Here is a 19037-nt window from a genome sequence, read left to right on the forward strand (position 1 = left end):
TGGGGGCTGAAGTTCACCTAAATATCTCAGCTCCAGAAAATCAGTTTTAAGAAGCCAGTGGTTAGATATCACAACCACCAAACCAAGGCTAAAAGCCTCAAATGTGCACAACTATAGTCACTCTTAAACCAAATCCTACCAAAGCTTCTCATTAAAATTTACGGCTTGTTCAAAAACACACTGAATTTAGGTGTAAGTCAGAAGAAATATATCCTCTTGTATAAAATAAGTGATCCAACAAACTGAACTTATTTTTTTCATGTTTAATGTGAAAACGATGATCTTGTGAAGTTTACATACCACAGTATTAGGCATACTTAATATCAATTTTGATGGCTATGTTACATCATCTAAAAATAATATGACAATCGGTGGCACACTACATGCTTTTCAAAAACTGCTGTAAAACAGAAATAATGTGAATTCAAATACATATTGCCCAGGAAGCTAGGAATTGCTCTTAAATGACTGGATGGCAAACTTTACATGTTAGCAAGAGAAAAAGAAATTGCTAACTCTTTTTTCCTCCTGTACTAAAACAATGAGTCTTAGATGATAAAGTAACAAGATACAGGATATACTAAATCAAAATATTCACAAAAGCTCAATAATGCTCTGGACCAAACAAAAAGAAGAAGGAAAAAGTAAGATCATTCTTATTTTAAATTGAATTTTTTTCTGTTCTTAGTTATGAGTGTTTCAAAGACTTTTTAATAATATGGTAACTTTTAAACTCCCAGTTAAAATGAGGTGAGGTAACATTTAATTAAAGCAACAAGTTATTCCAGTTATGTAAAAATATCTTCCCAGTGGTTTCAGAGATATTTCGTACCATTCAACGAAGAAGAAACTTGGATAATTATCTCAAGAAAATGCTGCCTCATCTGAAATTTGAAGTTCAGTGTAGTTTATCTAAGACCTTTTATCTTTGGGCCACTAAAAAAGAAGACATTTTATTAAATGACCAGTCCTCAGGCAGATGCCTTAAAAGAAAGGGCTTTTTAAAAATGAAGAATTCTTAAATTAGCAAGCTGACATTCTTTTCAAAATTATGGGACTATTTGTTGATAAACTTACTAATTTTTAGAAGATCCCACTTATAACTTAAAAATAAGTGACAAGTGACCATCATTGACACTGGAAGTTATCTGGTGATAAGAAATTGCACATTTAGTCAGAAAATAGTTAACCCGTAAATTCTAATCACACAACGATAATGAAAACTATTTGTTTCCAGAAACCATGTGTGAATCTGGACCATGAAAATGTATTTCTGCGTCTCTAGATTGCAAATATAAGCAACATGACTAGCGCTACTTCTGTTTTTGTATGACATCAACATTATTTTAACATGTCTCTATTCATAAGATGCACTTTCCATCTAAGTGTGACATAAAGTGCTGGAAAGGTGAGACGTCTCAGAATATCTCAAACAACCAAAAGCAAAGTGTCTCTCCCAGGGCAGGGGAGGTGCCCACAAGACGTCAGCCACATGTCTGAGAGAGGCGGCCTGGCCTATGCCGTCAGGCTTCACAGCAGTTAAGATCATAGAGGCCGCGTTACTGCGAACGCTGTCCCACTGATACAACAAGGAATGCACTCTCTGAATTTTTAAATGCAGGCTATCTATATAGCTGTCTTTTAAAACTGAGTAAAACCAAGTAGGTTATTCTAAACGTAGCTATCGTTTCATTCCAGGGTAGGATCTTGTTTTTAACCCACAATGTTTGCCTCTCAGGGGGACTTGCATTCACAGGCCTTTTCGCTTTTTACAAAAGCTTAGCCTAAATAAGACAATATAACAACGCCACTAATAAACAACCTGACGTCTTCAAGAATTTAAATGCCTAATGTCATGACAGTGAGCTTTAGGTAAGGATATATTATTAGCAAGCTTTCTTCTCCATGAGTGGACCCCATTTGCTCTTCCTAAGATGGTAACATTGGAATTATTTTTCAGGATTCCTGCGGAGCGGTGCTCATTTTACATCCGTGTGAACTGCTGTCATCACTACTGTGTCCAAACCCAGAGGATGAACTGGAAAAGAAGAGAGGGGGAAAATAATAAAAAGAGGAAATTGGTTTTCACAACACACTCAAAGCCTGAGTAACAGAGGAGAACTTTAATTATCTCCAGTCACAAAGAGAGACAGGAAATTTGGACTTTTAATTAGCCATTTGGAGTGCAGTTGGATATTTTTTTAGCTAGATAATTTAAACGCGAATAATTCAAGTCTGACTAAATGAAAGTCACATAATCAGAATGCAGATAATTGAATTTCCACTGCATTCATTAATTCAGTGTGGAGGTGTGTGTGAAGACTGCTATGATGAGCTGTCACAGCTCAATAAAATCTCAGTCAATTAATTTTTTCATTATCTTAGTATTACATCAACAAAAAAGTGAAGTGTGTGTATATCTCTAGACACACGTGTATGTGCACTCTGTGTTACACAAACACATACGCATCCCGTCGAAATGCAAGGAAATACCTTTCCGAATCGTAATCTATATCGTTCTCTTTTTTTCCTTCTTCATCTTCTTCGGGGAAACGTCTGTTCATCAAGGCAAACTTGTGAATGGCGTCTTCTACGGAGTACTTAGTCTGCCCGGAAACGCAAGCCTCGATGTCTTCCGAACTCAGATGGCTCTGCAGGAAGAGGTGGAGGCAGCTGTCGGAGAGCAGGAGTGCATTCTGCAGGACCCTGGGCAAAAGCAGAGAGGAGCAATGAGAGGTGGTCGGGGACGGACGATTAGAGGGTAGGGAGAGAACAAAACGTTAGAAAGGTGCCACCGAAGTCATCCCTCCACTGTGGCAAACTTTGCGTCAATTACAGACTCTGCTTATTAAAAGGATGAAAGCATATGTTAAGTTGTATTCAATTATTTGGAAATTTAGGTGAGTAAAAACACGAAGCTAATAGTTAAGAACATCTGTTAAAAGAATAACTTCAAGGACATTTCTTCAATTTAACCATCTGCTATGACCATGTGGATTAATTACGGAAAGATTTTGCTTGTAGTCATAGAAATGTATGCTACTTAAAAAAATTTTTTTTTACTGCCAACCAGTAGGTCTGCTCTGTGATCTTTATTGGCGACGCTGTCATGAAACATCAAAACTTTCAACGACTATTAAAAACTATATTAAAAAGCCAATACGTCTCTCAGCACGTTTTACATTTTAAAACTTTACAAGTGTGCTTATATACATGTTTACAAGGGCTGATCTGAGAAGTGGCTTTTTTTGAAAACCTAAGATGGACTAGAAATCTCCATAATCTTCTGTAGCACTGTGTTTCTATGTTGTTAAAATAAGCCACCAAATAAAATTGTTCCAACAGATTTTACCACATATCCACTTAAAATTCGATAATTTTGTGCTAAGTACATACTAGCCTTCCCACATTCAAGGTCAAAGTTTACAAAGTGAGTACAGACTTCAACCAGTGCATCAGAACTATATGGAAAACTAAAAAATGACTCCAGCAAATCTGTACCTGCTCACATATTAACACCAAATGTAGGCTCCCCCCCCACCAAGTGCATGTCTCAGAACAGGAAATTAAGTCAATGTACACCCTTATTTTTAAATAAAAACTGGTTTTACCTTTTTAGGAAAAATTTTGACATATGATCATTTCTTCTCTATGAATAGTTCAATAATGATCTATTATGAGGCACTCAGACCAGACAGAGGGGACAAAACTAAAACATGAAAACCTGAGAATAATTTTGTCCAACGTGGGATTTTGCACAGAGAACTCTATGAAACAGATTATATATTTCAGACCAAACGAACCTTCCCTTATATTCTGCATTTTTACACAAATAATTAGAAAAGTAAATCTTTTTTGGCCATTCGTGTCAATTTACTTAAAATCCAAGGTCACTAGAAGATTTCCTTTTCTCCAAAATAAAACAGAGTTGTTTCCTCAAGAAGGCAAAAGTCTACACGTGTATAGGATCACAGCCAAAAATCTAGCCTCAACAGGCTTCCCAAGTGTGGCTTGGGAAAATATTTTTACTGGCCTACTAAAAGGAAAAGTTAAACTTTTGTGCCTTTTAAAAGGGCAAAATCTCCAGCAAAGCAGCTAAATACTTCCCCCTCCCCTCCATGTCCTCTGCCCTGGCTTCTCCCAGAAGATGACCAAATCACATGGTAGAGATTAATTTACCAAGTACAGGTAGTAAAGTAGTAAATCCCTTTTACTGCTCTTTGAGATTTATTTTCTACATTTACAAATGTTTACCACTCTTGTTTTAAATACTTCAAATCAAGAGAAGATTTATAAGGCAACAACCCATTAATATTAACTTGCGTTCGCTGTGAAGTTTGCACGGAGTTTCCCATGTCCTGTCAGTGGTTTTCCTGCCAGCCACGCACAAGTAACTGCTCATAGGATTACGCTCACTGCTTTATTTCTGTTGGAAATGTGTTTTATTTTCTTTATAAAATAATAGGTAATCTTTAAAATTGATTTTAGATGGTTCGAGGCATTACACCACAAAAGTAATGAGCACTAATGCCAATGATATTGGACACAAATTCATTTTAGCTTTATTTCATGTCTAAAGCAATTCTACCGAGCCTTGAACTGCTCACGCGCGGTTATTAACTTGCTAGTAACCTAACACATGGGTACAGCAAACAAAAGTGATCAGAGTCCAGGCTGATTGGGACCTCAAGGCTACTGTCCTTTTTCTTGAGCTATAATTCAATTTCCAATTTTACTGTACATTAGACTCATTATTTCCCAGTGTTTTCTTTTCTGCTGACTGCTGCCATCTGGAGGACATGACGGAGAAAAGCAAGAGGGAGCCCAGCCCACACACACCCAGCTCACAATACTGACGTGGGAGGATGTGCCGGTGGCCCAGTGGCCCGTGGCCCAGGGAGACCAGATCTGAACAACCACAGGGGCCTGGAGTGCAAAAATAGGGCCCCCGCTAGGCACGGTTTTGGTTACTGGAAGGCTTTCTGACTGGCTGGCTAAATTTATGCTACTGTGCTCCATGGGGATGAGTTTTAAATGAGCAAAGTAAATTTTTTAACATATTCATAATTTTTACTCTCAGGCATTTTATCTCGCAGTTAAAAATACCAAATTTTGAAAGTATTTTTCCATCTGGTTTGGTAAGCATTGCTTTTTTTTTTTTTAAGGAATATCTGGTTTACTGTATTTCACAGAATGTTGTGACTGCCAGCGTCATAATATTAAATTCTATTTTTACCTTAGTCATATTTGTGCCACATTTTCCACCAATAAATCTAATAGCAGAAAATCAACTTCAAGCTTAATATAAAGAGTACTTTGTAAAACGGTCAATAAAATGTCATCTTTATAAGCTTCCATAAAAGTAAATGTATATAATTTTCAAGGCTTTATAAAAAGAGCACAAAACAGCCTCTAGAATTTTAAAGAAATGTCTGAAAAGATATTTACAACATGAGTCAAAAGTTATTCCTTTCCCCCAAAACAACTTTAAACTAAACAAAGCAAATCCTGTTTTTCACTTGAACTGGACACAGTTGAAATCTGGTTTTCCTCAACATGATTTTATTAGGTGTATTATATACTAGTTCAGTTGGGAACAATATATAGCTATGCAAAACCACTTAATCCTAACTAAGGATGCCCTGTCTACTGAACCCAATATAATGATATATACACATGTGTATAGAGTGTGGAAGGTTAGCACTGGGATGTAGGGAAAAAAAATTAATTCAGTCTGTTTACCTCTTACCACGAGAAAAAAAATAAATAAAACCTACAAATCTTCACTGAAGACATTCATGATCTGTGCTATGGTGCCCTCTATTGAACACAAAGACTTATAAAGATGTGTGTGTGTGTGTGTGTGTGTGTGTGTGTGTAAGAAACTAGTGTTTCCATGCTTTAAAAAAAAAAACTATAATATTCCTTAAATTTTTAAGAAATAGAAAACTGTAATACAAAAGTCTACACTGAGGTACATATAGTTATATTAACAGGATGAATTCAGTAAAGAAGGAAAGCTGTCTCCCATCGCGATATGAATCAAACATTAATTAGTAGGACTGCCATGTTTATAGCTGGTGACTTACCAACACTTTGTAATTTTAGTCTATAACTTTCTTTTTCCATAACTATTCATAGAAGAGACTTAAAATTTACAATTAGCCAGGGGGTAAAAATCCAAAAGGGCAATTATAGCCAAGATTGAGAGAAAATGATTGTATTTGAAAAATGTCACCATCATCCTGACCAAATTTAGCTAGCATTTAAGAGATCCACTAATTATAAACTTGCCAGTTCCTGGAATTAATAGATGCCTCCACCTTTCCTATAATTTCCTTGTCTATAAAATCAAGATGATACCCAATTCCTAATATTATTGTAGAAATGGAGATAAAACATGTAAAAAGCTAAACACAGAGCAAGTGTTCAATAAATGGTATGACTTATTATTTGGTGCCTACTCAAAGAAACAACTTCCCAACTCCTTTATAAAGACTGGCCTGGATATGTACTTTGTTATTAAAGATATATAATTTCACCTTAAGGTAAAAAACAAATATATACTTATAAACACACATATGGGCAGAGACAGCAGCATTTTGTTTCAAAGGGTTTGAACATACATACTGTTCTTGGTTCATAACTTCAAAACCTCCATAAAAACCAGATATGAAAAATACATGTTAAAAATCTACAACACAAGCATATTTCCCATTTTAATGTTAGGGTGTCTTCCCTCTCAAGTTCCTAAAGTTACAAAAAAATTGCAGTGTGGGCTATTGATAGTGACCTTCCTTAACGGGAAGCGAATGGGGCCTTGGGGTATGTCACACTGGGGTCAGGACCCAGCGCCGAGAAGGCAGAGCTGCATGCCATATCCAATTTCCCCAAGTGGGCTGGGGCTGAGGAGGTCCCGGGGGGGCGAAGACCTGCAAGGTTGCTACTTCTACACAAACTGGACAGAGAACAGGACCGCCAGGTGTCAGAATGCGGGGGGCATAGAATGGAGGGTCAGGAGGACCCGGAGCAGCCACAGTGTCTACGCCATTTAGGTCAGGCTTCAATCCAAACGGTGGTAGTATAGACTTCTTGCTTCCTTCAAGCTCCAACCATGTAGAAGGACCAGCTTTTATCTTCAATGTGAACCCCATCAGCTTGGAGACTAGCGTTCACACACTGTAGTGGAACAAATAACGACACTAGGGAACTCGGTGTCTGCTCCATGACTGCATTTCTGGGTGACCATCCAGACCTAATTTTCCCCTGACATGGATACAGTACTTTCCCACCAGAATGGAAGCTTCAAGAGAGTAAGGATCTGGGTCCACCGTGTGGGATCCTATTTCCCCAGGACCCAGCTTGGCCCCAAGTAGACAATAAATAGGTTTCCAGCATCCTTTCCAAGTGTCATCTTAATGATCTCAAGCAGCACCTGTGTTTCATGATCGCACTCTTTACAGCAACCTGAGGCAGGACACAAGAATCAAGGGGCTTTTCTGAGGTCAGAGAGCCAGAACAAACTTAGGAGCTGTGATTCATGGGAGCCTGGGAATCCAGCCCTTCAAGCTCCTGATCCAGGATCCCTTCTGCTAGGATGTCCACATCGAACGAATGCTGTCCACAAGTAGCCAAGTGGCACAGTTTGCAAAAATAACCAAGCCCACGCCTGCCCGCTCTGCGGCCAAGTGGCCTCACTCAGCCGTTAATTTGGTAGATCAGCTGTGGAAGGGAAGGTCGTTTTCAAAACAGTGAAGTAGGGGCACCTGGGTGGCTCAGTGGGTTAAAGCCTCTGCCTTCAGCTCAGGTCATGATCCCAGCGTCCTGGAATCGAGCCCTACATCAGGCTCTCCCCTCTGCAGGGAGCCTGCTTCCTCCCCTCTCTCTCTCTCTACCTGCCTCTCTGCCTACCTGTGATCTCTGTCTGATAAATAAATAAATACAATCTTTAAAAAAAAAAAAAAAAAAAGTGAAGTGATTCCTGGTCAAAAACACATGCCCTGTGCTTAACTCACAGTATAAATACAGAGACACATGCTATCCTTTGACCTCCAATAAGGAGACTTCTCTACAGAAGACAAGCAGCTTCCCAGGGCCAACAGCGACTGCAGGATAGTGCTGTCCCAGTCCAGGCCTCGTTGCCAATGGCCAGTCTGTGACTCCCCCGAGCCGCTTGGCAAACTTGGACTCGTGGGCCACATCTTAAGGGAGACGCCATCAGCCACCTGGGTCTCAGAGAGACAACAATTAAAATCAGAGCTGTCTCCGAAGGGAATGGGCAGAAAAAACTTGACCAGGCCATTGTTCTGTCATGCCTGTGATATCCAAGAGAATACCACTATAACGGATCCTGAGGACTTGGCTCACTTAATGGGTTCTTCTGGTCTCTTGTCATTTTTATTCCTCTGGCTTCTTCTTTTCTGGCCCTTCCTCAATTTATAATCTTGGATGTTTCTGTATGTCTCCACGACCCCTTCCAAAGAAAGACACTATATCAACCTAATGGAAATAAATATTAATATTCATGTGCATACTTAATATCCAAATCCTTTATGAGTGAGCCATATGGGGAGAAGGCATTATATTATTTCAGGTTAGCTCTAAGGGACCATGCAGTGAACGCCAAAGGACATTACTTAAGATCCTGAAGTCAGTAGAAAAAGAAAGGGAGCTTAGGAAACTGGGCCCTGCCTCTAACCAGTAGTCATATGACTCAGCCCATTTCCTAATCTATAAAATAAGAAGTTCAAAAAATTAGCTCAAAGCTATTTCATGTCTAAGTGAATTAAAATAATAATGGTCAAAACCACACATTACATGCCAAAGCGATGTGCGTGCTTTACTGTCATCAACTCACTTACTCCTCTCAACAACTTACGAAGCACATACTATTATTAACCCCATTTTATGGATGGCAAAATGCAAGCACAGAGCAGGTGAAAGACTTGCCCAAGCCCAGCCAGTAAGTAGCAGAGCCAAGATTTGAACCCAGGAAGTTCGGCCTGAGCGTCTGAGTGCAAACAATGTGCTGTTTCATGGCATGGGTATTCTAGCATTCCAGAGTGGAAAAAAAGAGAAATTACAGTAGTGCAAATTCGAGTTAAATTAACCACAGTACCTAGCATCAGCAAGCAATCCAGAGTTAATAACCCAGACTATTCAAACACCAGTAACTACTCCCTTATAAAACACTCTCTCCAAAGAGCACAGTTAAACTTTTTCCTTAGAAGAGCCCAGGAAAGTATTCACTAGCAGCCCATCATGGAGCTGATTTTGGTCCATCAGTCCCAAGTGTGGTAAATACAGACAGTTTTTAAGAAGTACCTTCTTAATAAGGCTCGTTTGCCTCCTGGCAAATTTTACTTTTGTCAGCTAAACTCCCAAGTAATTTGGCTCTTATTTGCAGCTTCAGGGACTGTACGCACATTTATTAACAAATTCAATTAGCTCATTGTTTTCCTTCTAGAAGATGCAGTCCCGGATGTGCACCGTATGAGATAAGCCACAAGATGGCACTCTAATATAGGAAATGAACTACGGAGCCGGGCTCTAGAAGATCATCATTAGCATTTCCAACCGGGATCTTCTCCCCCACATAATTAAAGGACACTTCACTCATGCAAAGCACTTTGCTCACAACTGCTGTCTGGCCACAAGAGCTTCTGTGCACTTACTTTCTGAGGAAATCTTCCAAACCCTGACGACGCTGATCTACATGCTGGCGATTATTCATGTTGAAAAACAGGTTTTTAGATGGAAGTTCTGGTAGTTGTCTTATGAGAAAGAAAAAAAAAAATTTTAAATCATCAAATCAAGGTGGTTTAGTGAAAGCAAATTACGTGTGAGAATTGTCATGTAACTATCAGATAGTTGTGTACGTAAAATATGGCACATATAGTTACATAATAAGGATATAAGAAAATCAATTAACTTAAAGAAAAACCCATTTTTAAACATTTTTTAGACCTTTCACGGTCAATATCCAGCTGGGGAAATTCAAGTGGTAAATTTTGAATTCAGATGTAGTAGCTACAAAACTAACTCAAGTTATATATTGCAATCAAGAAGAAAGCCTACAAAATCCTTCATATATGATGTATCTTAATGCCCGACAAATTTTTAAATGTTGGCTGTAATAATAAAGTCTCCTCAGTATCTCTTATTTAAATCACTTACACCAGCAATGCATTACTTTGGAGTCTCTGCCTCAGCCACACAAATTCTCGGTATCTTCTTCGCACACAGGATGTTTTCATGGTAAAACACATGCTATTGGTCTGTTTAAAGAAAAAGAAACATTTAAGCCTCACTTAAGGAAAAAAAAGAGTTTTTTCTTACATTTCTAACTCACTATATATACACCCATATGCCTTTTTAATAGGATTTTTAAAAACCAAAAGTAAATCTGTATGTATTTTTGTACTTTTTTTTTGGTACATCCCATCTTGTACAAAACCCACCTCTGAAGACCAGTGGGGTGACATCAATGAGCAATGTCCTGAGTCCCGAGGTAGCCTCCTGCTCACCTATTAGTGCTTTCAAAGATGAATCATAAAAATTAAACAAATCCTGAAGTTTAAATGACCAATAAAAACTCAGGGTCGTCCCTTCCATTTTAACACCATCATTCCGTCCGTGGCACTGCAGAAGCCTTCGGGAATTAGAGAGCCCTTCTTAGAGCCCTTGACATGATACCATAAGAAGTCATCATATCCTTGATATGGCCATCAGTACAGATCACACAAATCATCAGGCATCCTGAAATCACTTTTGGGGGGGCGGGTGGTAGGGAGGAGTGAAATTACCGCAAGAGCTGCTACAGCACCAACCCAGACATTTTCCTGCACCCAAACCATGTTTATACCCTGAACATTCTCAGCAGACTGCTTCCCTAACTTATGCCCAGATTTTCTTCTAGAACCTATCAGTGTCATTGATCTTACTTCCAATGTTCTAACTTGTTGAATGGTGGGTCTTCTCTCTCCTATGTTTATCTTTTGTCTGCATCTTGGGAGGGTCTCCTCTGACTCTGTCGAGCTAGAAGCAGCAGCCCCCCGAGAACCACCAGGATCAAGGCAGGCACGCCCATCCCGATGGGATTCTCTCTGTGTAATCATGGTTGTCTGCTGCTGTGATCAGGATGTCTGGGGGGGAGTGCGTGCTGGGGGCTGACCACGGGGAGGAGAGGCTGTGTCTACCACAGCAGCTGCTCTGGCCCCCACAGGGGGCCCCACACAGCCTAGGAGTAAGTGGGGGCTGGGCTGCCTATCTGTATGCTGGGGAGCTCTTCGTCCGGTGACCTCCAGGTGCAGAGGGTCACCAGGGTGTCCTGAATCACTTTTAAACAAGAGAATGCGTCCTCCTTTCCTATGGGATGTGCAAGGCAGAGTGAGGCGTGGTACAGAGGGACAAGCATCTGTGTGGGGAACCCACATGCCAGGCCCGGCTCTGATACGGAGCAGGACACTCAAACTCCAGTTTGCTGAACGGTAAAATGGGGATGGAGGAGGACATACCTATTTCATAAGCACCTGGCAAATATTATCTATTAGTATTATTATTAGATAGGAGATGTTGGTTTCCTTCCAACTACCTTACGGCAGACTTCGGAAAAGCCACCTACGACAGAGTCCCCATCCTAAGCAAAACAGCAGTAAACCCAAGACTGAGTATTTAAGGTTTCTCCCTTCTCCTTTGTGCAAACAAGAGACTGGCAAAAATCTGTCTACTGGTTTTTCAAGATCCCTATTCTCTATATTTAATTCAAAATTCTATTTCATAACCTTTACATTGCCAAATGAGAAAACTGCTTGCCCCCAAGAGTTATATTCTTTCAAAATCGTTATTATTCTATCACTTAATAAGCACCCAGCAGTTGTTTTCATTGGCAAATGTAAGTGACTTTGGGCCAGAGTTCTTCAACTGTTCCCGTGAAACGTATGGCACAGTTCCTGCTACTCCTGAGCTTGATAAAGTTAGAAAACCTCAGAAGGCAGAGAGGTAAAAACATTTGCCTCCAAAGCAGCTACTGGTCTGAACCCCAGCACCTTTGACAATATGGCAGCAAACGCACCAGATGGAGTTTGCGGCGCAGTAATGTTGTATGTGTGGATTTCAAAGACCCTCGGGGACTAAGACTGCAGGCCATTGACACCAGAATGGTGCCCTAACAAGGCCTGGGCAGACATTTTCTCAGTGCTCCTGCCCCAGAGAGGACCAGGCCACTGCAGGGAATCCTGACACCTCGGGTAGGGACTCGGTACATTTCAACTCCCTTTCATTTCATGTCAATAACATGGAAGCCAACTGGAGAGCCATCTGGTACCTCCACCAGACAAAGGTCCATCTCTAAGTCCTTCAACAGCAGGAGAAGGTCAGGAGAGAATATACTGTCCACTAGTTTAAAATTCCCAATAACGCTAAGATTTCAGAGTCACCTGGTATCGTTTCCCCTTAAGGTTAGTTGAAATGGGTTAACCCCCAGCTTCTCTACCAGCAAAGCTTTATGGGTCTGGCATCTGAGTGAGGCTCACGAGAGCTCTCCAGGCCCCTCCACCACCCACTCCTAATCAGAAACAGGTATGGACAGTTTAGGACCAGACTATGCTGAGATCACTCATTTATTAAGCTCCTTTAAATGTATTTGCTTATTTCTGCTATCTACCAAGCCCAGAAGATTTATACATTGTTAATTTATTAGCATTTCAGAAAAATGCCGCAACACCATCAAATAATATTGGAGGAGCCTATCATTTCTGGCACAAGACAGACATTTCTGGAATTACCTTACGCTATTTACATAGCAGAGAAAAATCTATGCTTTCATTAATCCCTGAGGATAATTAAATTTCACATCTACCATAAAGTGTGATAAGGACCGACATATTTTTTAGAGGAAGTTAAAAAGGTACTAAAGAATTTCATTTCATTTTCGAATGCTTAGTCTTACATACTCATGTTACAATTTTCTACACAGAATGCATATCTGGTATGACTTTATGAGTAAAAAACCAAAGCAAAATCAAAATACAAGATATACCCTGGCAGCAGCCTTCCATGCAATCAACAAAAAAGCAGTTCTTAAAAAAAAAAAAGGCGGGGGGGGGGGTGATTTTATGGCTGGTGCTTGGGTTCCAACAGACCAATTTAACTATTCACAATGGGAAATTAAAGGTGGTTAAATTTTACTTCACTTGAACTATATAGTCACAGCTAAAAATCGGAGTCTATTTCTATGCTCCCAAGAGAATTCTGGACTAAATCAGATGGGAAAAGTGACTATCTTCATGATCAGGAGCCAATAAACTATAACTAGCCTGCCACTTGTCTTTGCAAATAAAGTTTTACTGGAACACAATTATTCATTTATGTATTGTGTATAGTTGCTGTCACCCTGTAGCAGAGGAACTGAAACATTTCAAGAGCAAATACATGGCCCACAGAGCAGAAGACATTTACTACCTGGATCTTTATAGAAACAGTCTGCTGACCCTTTTTCAAGATGATCACAGAAAGCCACACATCACACAACATTACTTAAAAGATTATAATGAAGTATTACTTCCAAACAAAGTACATCATTTCTAGTTATTTACTGACATTAATTACTCAGAATCTAGACTAAGGCAAAATAATTGCACATGTTCATTTCCTCCTTTCCTATTCTCCATATAAAACCACCACACATCAGTTTTCCAGAGAGCTCTACATCCTTTCAAAACCTAAGATTTATCAGGCAATATATTACCCAGAAATATGCTATAACAGATCATAAAGAAATACCATTAATGAGCTATAAATACTCTTTAACTGTGAATTTTAGATGTATTCACATATTCATACATGAGGGCAATAAACATTAAAATATTAATATTAGCGAAGGTACAAGAAGGAACTCAAATGAGTAATTTTCCAGCTTTAGGAGCCTTCTGACTACTATGTTTGAGATACAGGCATTACTTGTAATCATTCAAATCCAGTTGAGTTAGGAACAATCGGTACAAATTTCAAGTATAAGAGAGTGTCCCATCAGATGCGTGCCACCTAAAAATTGCTATGATCTCTGTCAACATTGACTGCATACTTACATGGATACAGATCTCATAGTCAATATAGGAATGCCAAAAGTCCTCCTTCTGGATCCGAGGGTCTCGAACCCAAACGCTTACAAACTCCTGTAAGGGCATCATCAACAAAGAGATGTCTTTCAGAATCGTGAGCAAGGCTGGAAAGAGCAGAGGGAAGTGATGGCACAAAAACAAAACTGAAATGAGCTGTGGTCATGAATTCTTTAAAAAAACAAGAAGTAGAGCTAATGAATCAGGCACCGCAGGAAGTCCAAAGGCACTTTTGCCACAAATGGAATTTTTTAAATAATGCAAAACCAAGCCAGGTGCCCTGCTTGGTAGTCTTACAGGTTATGGGATGGTAAGAAAGTGTACTCAAAAATTAGGCTGTCATTTTTAATCATGAAAAATACGTTCAGATTTTTCTCAAATCTCAAAAGCAGCCACTTCTTACTTTCTTCATCTCTCTACATGAAAATGAAATCACTCCCTCGAACAAAATATAAAAGAGTAGCAAAGTTCATATGAGAAGCAAGCAATGGGAGATGAAAATGACTTTGTGTAGGCAGCCAAGCTTCATGAGAATAAGCAGCGAGAACTTATTAAGAGAAGGATGAACACGTTTTACCCCATGCTTTTCTATTTTTAAAAATATATTTTTCCCCATAGTAAATCATTTCATCTTCATAATAACTTCCTGTTATAGGTAAAAGTTAGCGATATTAAAAAAAAAATTCATGGCAGAATTCATTCCTTTTTAAAGAAATTAAGATTTGGAAATACAGGATAAAGTTTAAAACACAATACTTTCCAAAAAGCGCTCTCTACTAAATAAGCTTAGTTTAAAAATAGGAAAGCATGTACAACAAATGATCACGTATGGCATAATAAATTTTAAAGTATAATTTATTCACTGGGTGATCATAAATTTGCTAAATGGATGAATTATTTTATTTTATTTAAAGATTTTATTTATTTCAGAGAAAGACCGTACGAGAGAAAGTGAGCATGAGCGGGGGGTGGGGGGGGGGGAGGGGGGAGGAACAGAGAGAGAGGGAGAAGCAGACTCCCTGCTGAGCTCAGAGTCTCTCAACCCTCCCAACACCGCCCCCCAACCCCATGGGGCTCAATCCTCCCCCGCTCAGCCCTGAGATCATGACCTGAGCCAAAATCAAGAGTCAGGCAATCAACTGAGCCACCCAGGCACCCCTGAAGATTTTATTTTTAAGTAACCTTTACACCCAGCATGGGGCTCAAACCCAATACCCCAAGATTGAGAATTGTGTGCTGTACCGACTGAGCTGGCCAGGAGCCCCTAACTGAATTTAATTTTAACCATTTTAACTTTTCATCTAAAAACGGGGCATCGAAGATGAAATTCTAGACATTTGTTACTGTCCTGTTTTAGCACATCTGAGAGGCAGGCTATGAACTCCAGAGCAGAAGCAGAAGGGAGATGATGGTGTTTTCTAGGCAGAGCACCTCCATTCTGTCACACAGATCATAAAACGGGAATTTTCCAGAACAGAGGGGCTTTTTTTAAAGGCAAAAAAATAGTTCACATTCCCTTTTGCCACCTATCAAGTGTCACCTTCTAAGGCAACATACACTTCGGTCTTGAATTTGAGACTTCTGCCTCATGCCCGCCCTCAGTCTACAGGGATTATAAATTAATCTTCCCCAAAGTCTTACTTTAAAATCTTTTCATTCTGTATTTTTAAAGTCATTTAGAAGACAGATAATAAAAATGAGATAATAATATAGTGATGCTCTAAACATTTTTGGCCATTATTTCTCAAAAGCCCAGGAAAGTCTAAGAGAAGCCGCCTAGAGAAACTGGAACAAAATCCGGGCACGATGCCTTTGTCTGTGCACGTTTCATCTCTGTCTCCAGTCAGCGTGCATGTTTAACTCACTTCCCTGAGTGCTCTGCACACATCTAGAGTTCTTAGAAGGAATGAACCTGTCATCAACGAATCAATAAACAGAAGGTCAAACAGGTTAGGAAGAAAAGACCAGAGTCCAGAGTAGACCACACTTATCTTCCCAAATCTACCCCCCAGGCATACACTCAGGGCTGCCTTCAGACTTCCTGGGCCCTAGATACTTTGGCCTTCAAAAGTTTGATCTAAAAGTGCATATTATTTTTCTGATTTTAAAGGAAATTAAAACATTTTCCTGGGCCCCTAAAAGCAGAGCAGGCCCTGGTCACCACTGTGCCTATGGAGAGTCAGTGGAGCCCACACTAAGGCAGAAGGCTGGTAAGAGTGGCCAAGGTTATCCTGTGCCACCCCTTCCCGCCCCACCAGCCGGAGGCACCCAGTCATCGGGTCACAGGGAACCATGTGCCCTCACAGGGTGCGGACAGCTCCATTTTTCCACTGGAAAGGCAGGAGTGCTTGAATAGACCAAAAGGGAAATTAAGTATTTCCGACGGCTGAATGTTCTACATGAACAGCAGAAGACATGTACCTGTTACCGAAACAGTGGGGCTTTACACAGATGAGACAAAAGTGAAAAGAAAAGGAAACCCACTTCTCAACATGCCACAAAATTGTGATTTAAACAAAACAAAACAAGAAAGATTCTGAACTAAAACTATAAAACCCACAGTTACTACAGTATCACAGAACCCCTGAACACTTGACACACTATTCATTGGTGATGGTGGCAATGACAAATAGTTCTGAAAAAAAATCAGGGCTTCTTTCCCCGTTTCGTTGCAACCGACCAACTGTGAACTTGGAAGCTTTGAGTAACATGTCCCTGTTCACGGAAAGAGCACTGACTTATGGTCACAAGACTAGAGATCATTTACCCACTTTCTAAATTACGAACTAATTCATTGAACCTCTGTTTCCACATCTGGAAAATGGGAATAATGCCTGTTCCAACCTCTCTCAGCTGTTTGTTAGGAGTATCAAATCATAAAACACTGCTGAAAATGCTAGGAAGTTTTTCATTTAGTGCTATGTGAATGGAGGGGTGCCTGGGTGGCTCGTTGTTTAAGCGTCAGACTCTCGATTTTCACTCAGGTCACCATCTCAGGGTTGTGGGACTGAGCCCCGTGTCAACCTCCTTGCTGGGTGTGGAGTCTGCTTAACCTGCTTAAGATTCTCTCTCTCCCTCTGCCTCTCCTCCCCACCCACACCCTTCAGCCCCACTCCTTGCTTATGCTCTTCCTAAAAAAAAAAAAAAAAAGTTTAAGTGTTACATGAACATAAAGTATTATCACAAAGAAAGGAAAATGCTTATAAACCCAAAGCATTGAGACCCTCCCACAGACACTGGCAATAAGCAATTAAGCTAACCAACTGTATGTATTTTTTAGAGTACAAACTATTAAGAACCCAGCAGCAGACACTCTAACTCTGTTAATTTCTCAGTGAAATATAGACTGACCTAAAAATTTCACAGCACTTGCTCAGAGCAAGCCCCTCCTAATATTTGTAGAAGGAATGGACAGCATAATGGCAAATTACAGTGGGTGGGAATTCATCTCAGTGGGTGGGAATTCTCAGACTCTACTACTATTATTATTCATTAGGTCTAATCTTTACATAGGGTAGGGGTCTGTGGAATACATATTCTAAAACTACGCTGGGTAAGAAGACTTTCTGCTACGAACAGCAATGAATTTCAAATGCACACTCCAAGTTAACTACAGTGCTAAGACTGCAAATATTTTTTTCAATCTTGAAAACGTTTCACCTGGTAGGAGAGCTAAATGTCACTATTCTTTTGTGGGTGGTGAGCTTTTCCTCTCTCATTCTCTCAAACATTGCTGTGGCCCGGACAGCCACCCCCGGCTCCTGTTCTTCACACCCTGTTGCACTTCCAGGACGATGGCATCCAAGCATATGGCTTCAAGCACCCAGCATGAGCTGAGGATCTCCTCCCGGTCCCAGTCCAGGCATCTCTACACGTACGTACCCAGCCTCTTGCCTCCAGGTCCCAGGAGCACGGAGTTCACACCATCTTGCTCCCCATCTCCCTTCCAGCAAACCCGCCAGAAACCCAGTTACCCCAGACTTCTCTCTCTGACTCACCTCCCAAATCCACACTGACCAAGTTCTCAAGATTCACCCTCCCTGAACCCCCACAACTCTATCCCCGCTGCTACTGCTTTGGTTCAAGGACCACTCATCCAACACTAATGCATGGGCTGCTGATGGATCTCTGGGCCTGTCCCCAGTTCATCCTCCACACTAAGACAAGAATGGCCCCAAGGCACACATCTGGTGATGTCATTTTCCTGCTCAAAGTCCTTCAAAGCCTGTCCCATAACCTTCAAGATCAAGCTCAGACTCCTCAGCGAGCACAACAGTCTTTCACGTTTTTCACTCTACTCATCTCCAGAGGTCCCCCTCCATGACATGCCAGTTCCTGCCTCCGTGCCTTTGAACATACTGTTTCCTCCGCCTGGACTGCTGTCCCCAATCCCCTTTGTGCTTTCTTGTTGACCTCACCTTCCTCTTGCCTTCATTTTCTGCTAACTCCAATTTCTTTTTCAAAATGCAACTCAGTCTCTGGCAATCCTCTCCTTCACCCATTCTGATTAACCTGATCCTCCTCCAGACGCCTAATGCCTCTGGGCCCACCGTCGGCACTGTCCCTACTCAGCACAGCTCGCTGGGCTGCCTGAGGCCCACAGGCCTCCTCTACCAGATGCTGAGCCCCTTCAGGGGAGCACAGGATGGGAGCGGCCTGGCACGGCCAGTGCATTCCGTTAGTATCATTTAATGAAGAAATGAAAGCCTGCAGGAATGAATGATTCAGAAAAAAAAAAAATGAGATCAAACTTCAGTTGAAATAAAATCCTCATCCACTTGGGTTCTTGGACTCCGTGAATTAACGATAAGTTATTTAGCAGCTGGTCTAAAGTTTATCTTAATTTAACAAACCCCTTCCTCTAAGGGTGTGCCAATTAACAGCATATGGCTCCATGAGCAATGTTTAAGATCTATGAGA

General features: G+C 40.5%; 1 protein-coding gene across 5 annotated transcripts in view; it reads right to left on the reverse strand.

Annotated features, from left to right (window-relative positions):
* Positions 1-741: 741 nt before the first annotated feature.
* Positions 742-19037, reverse strand: part of SNX10 (sorting nexin 10) — a 71454-nt gene continuing 53158 nt past the window's right edge. For 4 of the 5 annotated variants that reach the window (XM_082693211.1, XM_082693210.1, XM_082693213.1 and 1 more), the window contains 5 exons: positions 14088-14174; positions 10177-10277; positions 9675-9773; positions 2494-2706; positions 742-2038 (listed from right to left, as the gene is read on the reverse strand). In XM_082693211.1, coding sequence (XP_082549337.1) covers positions 1957-2038; positions 2494-2706; positions 9675-9773; positions 10177-10277; positions 14088-14174 — 582 coding nt within the window. In that variant the 3' untranslated portion in view covers positions 742-1956. Of the gene's footprint in view, positions 2039-2493; positions 2707-9674; positions 9774-10176; positions 10278-10460; positions 10536-14087; positions 14175-19037 lie in introns of all 5 variants that reach the window. The other variant, XM_082693214.1, reaches the window with a different exon arrangement.

This window comes from Mustela nivalis (genome assembly GCF_964662115.1).
Source record: "Mustela nivalis genome assembly, chromosome: 12".
Lineage (NCBI taxonomy): Eukaryota > Metazoa > Chordata > Mammalia > Carnivora > Mustelidae > Mustela > Mustela nivalis.